The 12,958-nt window shown below is 46.0% G+C and overlaps 1 protein-coding gene across 1 annotated transcript; it reads right to left on the reverse strand.

Annotated features, from left to right (window-relative positions):
- Positions 1-6,801: 6,801 nt before the first annotated feature.
- LOC149353691 (peptidyl-prolyl cis-trans isomerase-like) lies at positions 6,802-12,246 on the reverse strand. The gene is made up of 5 exons (XM_089582728.1): positions 11,919-12,246; positions 11,328-11,358; positions 11,015-11,200; positions 10,774-10,849; positions 6,802-7,170 (listed from the first exon to the last, which is right to left on the reverse strand). The coding sequence occupies exons 1-5, from the start codon at positions 12,093-12,095 to the stop codon at positions 7,035-7,037; spliced, it is 606 nt and encodes a 201-aa protein (XP_089438854.1). The 5' UTR covers positions 12,096-12,246; the 3' UTR covers positions 6,802-7,034.
- Between the last annotated feature and the right edge of the window lie 712 nt (positions 12,247-12,958).

Raw genomic sequence — 12,958 nt, forward strand, 5'->3', positions numbered from 1 at the left:
CTTATTATTTTCGAATATAAGAAATGCACACGTCAGTTGAGACAATGCATTCCATATTAAAATCTGTTCACCTTGGGTCATTGCAACGACCCAAGGCTTAGTATTTGGGGGTTAATGGTGCAGCGGCAACCAAGGCCATAGTGCAGCAAACACAGGGTGGTTATTTATTGAAATAAGTTAGGGATAAATGTTTGCTACAGTTTACAGGACTGAGCATTAGTCTGAAATGTGATAAGCTGCAAATGCAAGAAAAAGCCAGATAAGGCTATCCAGTGTGGTCTGGTGTGCTGTCTGGACAGAAAACACATGGACAAGTTTGAAAAAATGTGCACGATCATTTGGTTGTTCCTACATGAGCCTAGCAAGATGCACACAGCTTCCATGGAATATGTTTAATCTGCTTTTAAACTAAATGGGAGGGGTCTCACCTTCACTTAGGAATTGCCAGACCATAATAATTCAGTTTTCAGATATCAATGTGACCTCTGAACATCGAATCATGCGCAGGGTGACCGAAAGGTACTGTAATGTGCTTTCAATTTTATTTTTTGTTTGCATTTTTGAGTAGCGATATTGTTGCATTCATTTGCTTTCTGCTTTTTTTTCATATACAACTGTATTTTTAATGCTATTGGTGTGATATTGCTGGGGTAAAATTGTCTCTGAAGAACTACAGGTGCCACAGGCAGAAAATAGTAATTTCAGAGATGCTCAAATTGCTGAAAGTGCAAGTCCATCGTGTCATAAACCTATTCCAGAAGATAGGAGGCATCAAGGGCCAGCAGTAGAGTGGAAAACCTAGAACAACCAGAACACGGGAGATAAAATTGGCCGCGTGCAAAAAAAATCTAGCAGAATCTCCTGAAAAACACAAACTCACAGGAGCATGAAATTAGCGACTCTACCATGCAGCTACTTGTCAAACAGGACCTAGGACTCTAAGTGCACGAATTAGCAAAAGGACAGCTGCTCAGGGACCAGATGAAGGTCTCCAGATTGGAAAACTGCCACGATGAAGCAGCTGAGCTGTGGCGAAGTCCCAAACCAGATTCTGTTCAACAATCAGAAGATTTTCACTCTTAAACTGGCCTGAAATTCGCAAAATTATTGAGGCTTGCTGCCGAATGGTCCTCTGTCAGTTGTGTGAGTGAAAAAAAAAAGCCGCTTGACCAAGGGTGTCATGGTTTTTCGTGAGGTTTCAGGCCTTGAGGAGAGGAAGCTTGTTTTTGTGAAAAAAATCTATCAATATCAACGTGAAGACAATCTTCGAGCAAATCCCGGAGGGCGGCACCTTCCCTGGGCTCAAGAGAATGCAAGAAACATTTACTGGCGGCTTTCGCAAATACTAGGCTCCAGCACAAGTGTGAAGACCCCCCCCCCCCCCCCCCGCGAGTGGTGCAAGGCAAACCTCCTCACTTTTGAACAAAGAAAGTTTGGCCATCAAATTTCCCCTATCTCAGTCCTTCAAGTACAAATCCAACAAATCACTAAACCGTGCTCTTAAGAAGGCCTGGAGCGAAATCACTATGGAAGGCATCGCGGCTATTTTGAAGAATTTTGGGACTGTATCGGATCATACTGTGGACTAGAGCTGTGCACGGGCTCGGGCCGGCCTGAAAGCCCGTACCCGGCCCGCGGGCCGGGCTCGGGCCTTGCGGAAGTCTATTCACCCGGGCCGGGGCCGGGCTCGGGCCACGGTATAGGAGGTATTCACTGAGGCCGCGCTACCAGACGGCGCGAGCGTCGCCGCGGCAAACGCGCCATGTTTGCGGTCGTTTCACGCTAGCTCGCGCAGCAAACACGGTACGCCGTGAGGTACCCGGCCTGAACTGTTAGTTTATGGTTTTATGGGGTTTAACGTCCCAAAGCGACTAAGGCTATGAGAGACGCCGTAGTGGAGGGCTCCGGAAATTTCGACCACCTGGGGTTCTTTAACGTGCACTGACATCACACAGTACACGGGCCTCTAGAATTTCTCCTCCAAAGAAATTCTAGCCACCGCGGCCGGGATCGAACCCGCGTCTTTCGGGTCAGCAGCCGAGCACCATAACCGCTGAGCCACCGCGGCGGCTGAACTGTTAGTGATCAGTAACATATTTGCACGTTGTTAAATGCATCAGCGACCGCGTACGCTTATTGTGCATGAAGTTTGCAGCAGAATTCCTCTGTGCCGTGATAAAACAGAGCTGCCTCAACTCGGCAGCAAAACTGGCTGGCTGCACTGCACGCAAAAATGTACACGACTTGCAGCTTTTAATATCAGTTGATAACTGTCGTGGATAAACAGCACGATTAACTAGCGAAATTCCAAAACTGGCACCGCAGAAACTGATAATTCCAGCGGCAGAACGGTCAAACAAATGCTCGCAGCAAGAACGTCAGACCCAGCGAGAATATTTTGCAGTTTTGATTGTAGCTACGTAGCGCTGCTTCAAGCCGTAGCAACATGTCACTTTCAGCAGATAGAGGTGACAAGTTAAGCTACAGCTAAGCGAACAGACCCTTCGAATTACTCACCTCTGCAAAAACGGCACTTCGGCCGTCGGCACCCTCAGCACGGCTCTTGGACTCACCCGCTTGTCAAGTAATTGCACCCTCTCATAGGTTTGTATGCTTTAATTCCTTGGCTTGTCAGCAAACTTAAGCCGTGCACAAGGTTGGCCTCGATACCGGTGAATTCAACAGGCGGCAGCAGTCCTGTACGTCGCACACCATGCCGGCGCCTCCGCATTCCTACGGGGCGTCGACCTTTTCACAAAGTAGAACCTTCTGAGCGTGCCCGCTCTTTTCTGCTTCGCACAGTTCACGGAATATTTACTCAGTCACGCGGCGGTACAGGTCGGACAGAAATTATCTGCGGCGAGACGCGAAATACACTCACATTTCACCCATCACCAGCTATTTAAACGCTGCGGCTGGCTGCGGCGGACGCGCGCGCGCGACCACCAACATGGCGAATGCCGCGCCGGCAGCTAGCGCCCCTTGCGGATGACGTCATGTGAATACCTCCTATATTTGTCTCGGACGGGCCGGCCGGGCTTCGCGATCGCGATTGCTCCTGCGTGGCTCCAGCCCCCTTGCTCAGAGTTTGAGCTGTCACAGTTTTGGAGAAGCAAGGCAGCGACGTACCCAAAGCTTTCTCTTCTTGCCAAGAAAGTGTTAGCCATTCCGGCTACCAGTTCAAGCAGCGAGAGAAATTTCAGCGCTGCTGGGTTCAATATGCAGGAGCGCCGCACTTGCCTCAAGCCGTCATCAATGGACAATTTGTTGTTTTTACATAATAACTTGGAGCGATAACTCCCTACATGCGCCGTGTTTGCATATACTCACTAATTTTCATCTAGACCATGAGAGCCGAGCATTTTAAAAGCATTGAAATAAACTGATTGTCCTTAAATTATCGCTTTCTGTTTCGTCGTCACTTCAATTTCAGTTTTGCAGGTCGGGCCGGGCCCGGGCTGGGCCCGGGTGGGCTTAGGTTTCTTCAGTGTCGGGCCGGGCCGGGCGCAGGCTGAGATTTGCGGCCCGTGCACAGCTCTACTGTGGACACTTTACCTTAAATATAAGCTTTAAAAAAAAAAAAGAACAGAAAAAGTGTCCCATTACATTTGTGCGTTTAAAAGTTATGGTATTTTAAAGTATTTTTTGGTCACTCTGTATGCCGGATGTACTTGTCACAAGCCCGAAAGGACCTATGCCATACTCCACCTGCTCAAAGGCTTAGAAAAAGGGCCATTGCTTCGTTGTTTGCAAAATGCCTTAGCAAAGTCTTCTGTACACCTGGTTGAAGACACCTCCAACATTGGGTTGACATATTGAAGGCTGGGTTCCCTACTTTGGCTGTGGTTGCTCTGGCTAGGACACTAGAGAAGTTGAGGGGCAGGCAATGCCAGAATAGCTGCACCAATGAGGAGAGACATGAGGAGGTGAAAATGTTTCAAGGCTATATGCATTAGTCAAAATATAACTGTTTACAGAATTGCAATTTTTTAAATAAAAGTTAAAGTTCAGTTTAGGAACTTGCTACCAAATTAAATTTGATGCATGAAATGCACGAGTCTGCTTGGTTGCATACTATCAGACAGAAGTAACTGAGCCCCACTTCAAGTTCTTAAACATGACGCATGTGGGTGCTGCCCGATACAACTAGCTCTGCAGTGAAGCTCTCCCCGCATTCAGGACCGTCACACAAAAGTAGTCCGTCGGAACTTCTCTTGTTACCTAAACAAGATGATTATTGCAAGAAAAAATTATAAGCTCTAGAATTTTGAAACCTGGCTTGTTTAATATAGTTAAACATAAAAAAAAACTACAATGTTTACTACACTCGAATCGAAAGCACGGATTTGTGCTACGCAGAAGAAGATGGTGAGCAGGCAGTGCTGCGGAGCAGATGGAAGTTGATGAAGACTACGCTCTCCAATGCACAGCGCAAGAATGTGGTGCAGTTTAACATGAGTGTTGGCTGCGGCGATAGCCTAGTGGTCTCTGAGCAGCCCTTAAGGGCACAGGGTAAGGTAAAATTAGAAAAGAATTGTTTTTTTTTTCTTTTGCAATTTGAGAAGTTCAATTCATTCTACATATGTTCAATGAGCGTACTTTCCTCAGGAAGCCATATTTGGGGCTGAAAAATGCTTTTTCCAAAACCAAGTAGTCAGCGGCCACGCCCCCTTTCCTGATACGCTCCACATTTATCGCCAATTTTTTCAACCAAAAAGTCCACCACCTGATTTCAAAGCTTGTCTGAAATCAGCTACATATAGAAAATTGTTTGGCAACTATTGTTCAGCTGTCTTTTTTAGCCAAAACAATCCTGAGACGGTGCGCACGTTTTTTGCACGTTTCTGCAACCTTCATGCAGCTGCGTCCGAGTGCTTTCCCTTCCGATGAGTATTGCACTTTGTGCCGGTGTTGGTTGTTGAGATGCCGAGGGCAAAGAAGGCCTTCGTCAGGCGTGAATTTCACGGCAACGGTTACACTCATCGTGAAAAAGCAAAAGGATGTCCACGACCTAATGAGACGCCGAACGCCCAACGCGCCAGCTCCTCGTCACCGAAGCTTTCAAGATTTTCTGCGTGCTTCGAGGAAGAGCATGTGCCACAGAGCGCCACCAAATATGCCTTAATGGACATAGACGGCATTTGTGCCGCAATTACACAGAGTTGTGTGTGTAGACAGTGCGGTGGAAGTGTTGAGCTCATCGAAATTGTGGCAAAGCGCGCGTTTGTTAGGTTTCGGACCCTAAGGATGGTAGCACTGGACGCTGTTATTTAATTTAATGATAATAGCATTGCCCGGGACAATGTTTTCAAGGCGTGTGGATTGAACCCAGGGTGCAACCCCATCAAGTGGCTGAAGGAAGCTGACCACAAGCGTATGTACTTTGCTCACCGAGCAACATGACAGCTCACAAAAGAGGCCCGGCAAGCAAAGCGACAAGCCCAAAGGGAAAAAATTGACTGCGACATTGACTACGAAGCAGGGGGCTATTAAGCCAATTACTATTAATGTGTTTGTGCGAATAAAAAATTGTTTTTTCAGATCTTTTTTCACTTTAGGCTCAATTATCTCAAAACTGTTTTTTCTTACAAAGGTACCATTATTTCCAATGTCTCTCAAGACAGACAGCTGATTTTCTTTTGAAACCATCTACATAAGTGTTGGCAACTACTGAACTAGAATTAACAAATTTCACTCAGGATTTTTCCGTTATGAATTGTCAAATGCCCTAAGAAAGCCGAAATTTATGTACTACAGGTAGAAATTTCATTAAAAATCAAATTTCCAAAACACTTCAATTATTCTAGTTCAGTAAAAAGTGTAGGAAATTTGGAACAAAATGATATATATAACGGTACTCCTATTAGTTTTTGAGAAACTTGTACCTGAACATGGCCTAAAATGCATGGGAAGGGGATGTGTTCATGCAGCCACAGGTTCCGACTCCCGAGGCATGGATATGCATTCAATTTTTTTTTTTTCATGGTTTGATCTCTCTCTCAGCTGAACGTCAAATTTACACTGTCTGTAGAGAAGCTGTCGCTTCAGAAGCAGATTCCATTTAGTGTTGCGATTGGAGTATTACAGGACACATGGACCACGGCCTAGTTACAAACTGCTGTTTTTTTTTTTTTTAAGTACTGTGTACTGGTTTTGAGGAGAGGTGCATAACTGGCTCACTCTGTTGGTGGACACCTCAACTGCACTGGTGTTCAGCTACAAAGAGAGACAGTCATCAGCCTCTCTGTTCAAAACCAATGGAATGTGTCAGCTGCGAACAAGAAGACGGGGGAAATGTCTAGACCAATGCATTGCGCCAGTTTTGAAACCAGAAGTGCATCACCAGGTGGCAGCTGCATGCAGTGAAACATGGCTCAGAACAGAGGGGGAGGTCAGTTACTTTCGTGGCAGTCTCCCATGGCAAATGGAACAACCGAACTCTGGGGTGCTGTAAGCATGCTGCTGTGTGCTTCCATACAAATTGATGAGCAATCCTCACCTTAATCAGCTGCCGTCTGCAGTGAAGTACCATCCACATTTGTGAAAGCCGCACAGAATTCCTCCACAACCAAGAAGTAGACATGCTCAAGAAGCCTGTCAAAGTAATCTCGCAGCCTAAAACCTTTTCAAGCGATTAACTTGTTTTCACTGTGGGGTGAAAGCTCTACAAACTAGGCATTGGTTGCTGCAAGAGAGCTGCTCCCAAGTGCTTACAAGTCTCACATATGCGGCTACAGCTACAAGAGGCCATTTCAAAGAATGAACTACAGCTACAAGAGGCCATTTCAAAGAATGAACAGGTAAGGTGGAAATGAAATTTTATTTCAACACATTTACGGAGTGTGTACAACACACAGATAATACAACCACAGTCTTTAAGATTAGCAGACATACCAATAGTGGTGCAATTCATGGAATGGCAGGTAGCCAATGTCTATTTATATTAGGAGAACAAAGGAGAGAGGCCTGAAGTGTTGTAGGATAAGCGTGTGGAAGTAAGTGATAGAGCACTGCTCATCTGCATGGTTGTGCGCTTAGGACAGCTGGCCAGAGGACTGCACCACCAACTTCTTCGAGGTCTTGCCACTCTGGCTGCCGTAGCTCTCCATCTTTTTCACAACGTCCATGCCCTCAACTACAGAGCCAAAGACAACGTGCTTTCCATCAAGCCTGGAAAATAAGAAAAACGCTAAGTCGGTTACATGCAGCTTTTAGAAACAGTATTTGCTGTTGCAGCCTGTGTGCACTGAACACTGCTAGCTAGACAGCAGACCGCACACACACACACCTTTCAAATTATTGACAACGTACCTACATCACTGAGGTCAATTACCGTATTTACTCGCAAACTAGTAGGCGCACCCGAACTTTGCACTGATCAATACTGTATTTGTCCAAACCTCACGTGGGGAAAAAAAAAACACACGCACATTCTACAAGCAAAGCTTATTTCAAGGTTTTGCTGAACTGACTACTGCTACTACTACTACTCGCTAGTGTTGCTGCCGTCGCAGCTGCTGCGGACACGCAGCACGTACATCGGAAGGAACAGCCGTGCATGCCAAATTCCACACACAGTTTTCAGGGATCCCCACTTTAAACGTCTGTTTGGAAAGCATCTCCAGGCGGAATTCCAGACTTAGGCCCACGAAAAACCTCGGCGCTTGGAGTCAAATAAGAAAATTTAGGCATGCCGCAGTCGCAACTGCCGCACTTCTCGGCCACATCGAACTTCCGGCCCGCCGCACGCTTACCGCCTTCGAGAGTAAACTCGAGAGTAAGCAGTGTAGCTAAAGGTGCTTGCCCGTTGTGCTAAAACTGCAACGCTCGGCGACAGAACATGAAAGCCACAACTACGGTGAACTAGCATGCTACTATCATTCATGTGTCTTTGAAAGCCACGAAAAGCTGGAGCTGGTGATACTGGTATGGATAGCAGGAGCAGGAAAAAGTTGACGATGATGGCCTATGGCCTCTGGCACTGTTTGAGGGCGGCACCTGAAAGCTGTGGGCATGCGCACGGCCTCCGCGGTCAAGCGCTCTTACTTGCAGCCAGAGCTGATCGCGGAGGCCACGGCACATGCATTTCGAAGGCTATTCCCGCGTGGGTCGTGCTTGTTTGAGTGCAGCAGTTCCATGGATATTTTTTTAAATACTCCCTTCGAGAAAACAGGGTGTGGCCCCTTACACGTGTGCGTTTATGCGGTATGTTCAATTCTGAGTTGAGAAAAGAAAAAAGCACACTCCTGTACATTTATACCAATTCAGACTTCCCTTTCTACAGCAAGCTGCTTACCGCGATGGACAACACCGTTCAGTATTAGAAGAAACTAGACCAGGATGTAACACAGGAGCTCTGCACCTTGAATTGGGGCCCTTTTTTCATTTCTCTCTCTCTCCCCAAAAGGCTCCAGAGTTATATGTGCATACCCAGATTTAAACAGACAACCTGCACATGGCATCACAGGCACCAAGACTGTGCATTGCATATAGCTTCCAAAGCGCACACTAAAGCAGCCGATTCCCAGGCAGCCACTGTGACGCCAATGCTAGTTAGATGGTGGTAAGCAGCACTGCACAAGCAGGTAGGCAACTGCAACAGGCATTTTCAAATTTAAGGAAACAAAATGTATTCCCATGCTTGTGGGGTGATGAAGCTCGGTTTGGACTCCGAAACTGAACCAGCTGGAATGCACAATAGGCCAACCAAACTTATTGCACGCGTGTACTGTTAATGCAATGGCCACAGTGCTAATCGTTTTCAACCAGCTCACCATTACTATGCTCATGGCAACGTTGAGACTACATCGCTTGGCCACAATGCAAGAAATGACTAGTTTCTGCTACTACAGGCCATCTTCCTGGCACACTGTGTACAAATCCATTTAATCATTTAATAAGTCCAGACAACCTAAATATGACCATCAGTTGTCATAAAGTCGACTGCTGCTTTGAAACTGCATAAACCACTGCAGCTGCCTTCTGGCGGCCACTAATAGCAACAACTACCGGCAGACTCTTCAGCAAAGGTAATGCAATAAAAGGACTGACATACCCAATCATACAATTCAATTACCTAAAAGCAGACACTTCGGCCAAGGCGATTACAACTCAACCAACAAAGCTGGGCCGGTATAATATAAATACCCATCCAACACGTCGTTTCCTGTCCTTGCTCGAAGCAACACCACGCCCCCTGCTATTGCTGGCCCCAAGCCAGTAGCAAAGAATCAAGATGGCATGTGGTGTCGCTGAAGCTAGTGACCAAGGGCAGGAAACAGAACACAGAAGTAGGCCCAGCTTCCTCTGTGGTAGAGTTGTCCTGAACTTGGCCGAAGTGACTGTTCCACAGTCACTGAATTGTACAGATGGGAACATACTATCTTATCACAGTTGTTGAAGATACTGTGGGAAATACAAAAATGGAATGGGACCTGCATAGGAACGGTCATATGGGCACTGGCTCGACATGCAACTGGTGAATTCAAAGCAATTCTTTAAACAAAAAGGTACTTTCAACCACTCCTTGAGGACAACTATTGTTCTGTAATAATTGATCCTATGGCTTTACAATTCACCCACCATTTGATTCAAACTTGCAGCGTCAATACCAAAAGAGACTGAGGGCGCATGGCAGTGTAACCTTGCCTCAGGGATCCACGTACACAAAACTAACTTGTTCAAGCAGCCAATGAAGGCAATCCCTTAACTTTTCTTTTGGTCTTCTGATAAAAAGTTCCGTTTTCAGTTTATGGGGTTTAACATTCCAGAGTAACTTAGGTTATGAGGGACGCCATAGTGGAGGGCTCTGGATAATTTCGACCACCTGGTGCTCCCTAAAGTGCACCAATATTGCACAATACACAGGTCACTAGCATTTCAGCTCCATCGAAATGACAATGCCGTGGCCGGGATTAAACCTGCGTATTTCAGGTCAGCAGCCAGGCAGCATAACCACTAAGCAACCACAGTGGAATGAGATTAGAACAGTAACACATTGATAAACGCCAACTTTGTTTTATACTGTGTCCTCTTAAACTTTAAACAGAACAGCTTCTCCACACAGATAATTACCAGGGCATGCCAAAATGACAAAAAAATTAGCAGAGGATTTTCCCATAGATGCAATGCAAGACTCTCCGCCGAAACAAGCGAATACCATAAGCAGCATGCCTTTGGCTTCAAAACCAAGCTGTCAACACTATGCCACCTCGCTTTTCGAAACGAAAGCATGAACAGCGCACAAACTTTACAGCATATAAAAATTCTCAATGGCCTTGACAGTTCAGCAAGCAAGTAAAGAAACTTGCATGACAAATGAAATCTGCTAGGCCTTGGAAATCCACGAGAGCAGAAAAACAAGTACAAGAAATCTCATTGTGATGAAACAAAGCAGCTCTGGTTCTATTTCCCAATGAGCAATCACATTGCAGTACCAGCAGCCAAAGCTACAAAGAAAAATTGTAGCTTTGACAACTGGATCAGTAGCCTTATATATTGAAGAGGCACTGAATTATTAACAAGCAATTACTTCCTTCAGAAAAATTATGCAAGCATTTGGACACCAGGACAACGCACAGCTAATGACTGCTATGGACACAGCAAATTGTTCAGAAAAAAGCAAAACCAAAGTGCCACTGCATTTCAAGCATAAAGATAGCACCCACATATTGCAAGTTGAGCCCCAACAAATGGCAATGACCAAAGGCACAATTACAAGTGCAGGTCACCACCTATTCAGAACAATAAGGAAAACCGAGATCCAAAGCTTACCAAGGAGTCTTGACAGTGGTGAGGAAAAACTGCGAGCCATTGGTGTTTGGGCCAGCATTGGCCATAGACAGAATACCTGCAGAAACGAGAAGTGGAACGGCCGTCAGTGCTCCAGACGCTGCTCTGAGCGCACACTTGAGGCGCCCGCTATCTGTCGCGATAAGGCGAGGCCCCCGAACAATCGCGGACGTACGGCAATGCGAATCGAACGAACGGTCACCACAAACTGCGATCGCCTTACCGGGTCCGGTGTGCTTCAGGATGAAGTTTTCATCCTCGAACTTCTCGCCATAGATGGACTTGCCGCCAGTGCCGTTGTGCTTCGTGAAGTCTCCTCCCTGGCACATGAAGTTGGGGATGACGCGGTGGAAGGTGCTGCCGCTGTAGCCAAAGCCCTTTTCACCCGTGCAAAGTGCACGGAAGTTCTCTAAAAACGAAACGAAACGAAAAAAAAAAATGCGTCACCGCGCAGCCACAGATACTCATCTCGGTTTGCAGCAGCGATACAACGTGTCCTTAATTGGAAATACACGCAATGGTTAGGGTTAACTTACCGGCGGTCTTAGGGGCCACATCCGAACGCAACTGAAAAACAAGACAACGTGCGATAAGGTTAACATAATGTGCAACTGATTGATCGGGCGCGGTCAATTCAAGGAAGTAACCTGCAAAAATGCCCTCCTGCAAAAAAAAAAAAAAAAAAACTCGCAACCACCGACCGCCGACAATCAATTTGGCGGCAAGAGTTCTAGCACAATTTCTGCTCACTAGGCGAACTACTGGAATTCATAAATTAACTTCTTATGCTACAAGGCAGCTAAAAAGTAGCGAAAGGCTAGTTTTAGTCAAGGAGGAACAGTTAGTGAACTTAAAACAATGACAATCAACGTAAGCCTAAACACGCCTACTACTACGCATAACGTAAATCCGGGAAATAACGGCACACATTCAGCCCGACACACACACGCGAGCTTAATCAGCATTAAATTCGATGCCGAAGAATTTTGTAGTTGCGTCTACACCGGCGCAGGTTTAAAGATTATATACGGTGGGAGGCACGCCATAATTTGAATGAGGTACCAACCGCCGGCTTTCACGTTAAAAACCACCTTGCGATATCTTCAGACCCTTTAAAAATAACTTACCTCAATTACTATCCGTCCAAGCGGTGAGCCGTCGGCGGTGACGTCGAAAAACACCCTGGGGAGACCCATCTTTCCTGCTGCAGTCGCGAAGCGGCAAGTCAACGGAATAAGGGGTAACTTCAAAATGCCGGCTTTCGGGGAGAAAAAACGGCTTATGGCTACTCGCACGTGGGCCATTATATACGTGCCGCAGCAAACCGGCTTGAGGAACCTTCTGAGGACTTTACGCTTTTAGAGAAGAATATCCCAGCTAAATGCAACAAATTGTTAATTTTAGCGGCAGTCAATAAAATTATCTAGAGCTCACTTTCAGCAACACACGTGAAAATATTACGGACTATATCTATGTGCGCACGTATCTCTACGCGCGTACGTAGTGCGGTTATATTTCATTCTTTGTGTTAACGTGCGAGACGGGTACTTTTCCGTTGAAGCTTTTCGCGCTATTTGACAGATGGCGGGGCAATCATAAACGATGTATCTATGGCTGCAAGAAGATGGTATTAAATACAGTAGTAGCTCGACATTCTCAAAATATATGTCGTAGCCGCAAAGCCGCCAAAAGCACAAGAATGGTAATTTTATTGTCAATATGTACATGCCTTTTGCAATGGTTTCGGTCATAGCTTATTAAGTTATGCAGCGTATCGATTTCGATTTCGGTTCTGACCACAGTTTTTCTTACTAGACTTGCGTAAATAAAAAAAAAATCGAAAAAAAAATCTCTTGGCCTAATCGTACGTTTGCTGGGGATCAAATTTAGCACAGAGGTTACAGTTGGTGGTCAGTTTGCTTTTATACTAAATTTAGATATGATAATTGCCTGATTCGGTCAGAAATATTTTGAAATCTCCATCGTTTGCGGCGACGGTGAAAAAAAACCGAGACTTCGCACAGTGCTACCTCGCACCCACCGGACAAACGAGCTCTCTACCGGGGAGGGCGGTGAGGCCTTCTCTTGATCGCTGTACGACTGCATTTTCGGTGATGTCTCGCGCTGCTTCGCAGCAGAGAGCACCAAGCAAAGATAATTTGCTCAT

Source organism: Amblyomma mixtum, chromosome 3, assembly GCF_055824585.1.
Source record: "Amblyomma mixtum isolate Tamu chromosome 3, ASM5582458v1, whole genome shotgun sequence".
NCBI lineage: Eukaryota > Metazoa > Arthropoda > Arachnida > Ixodida > Ixodidae > Amblyomma > Amblyomma mixtum.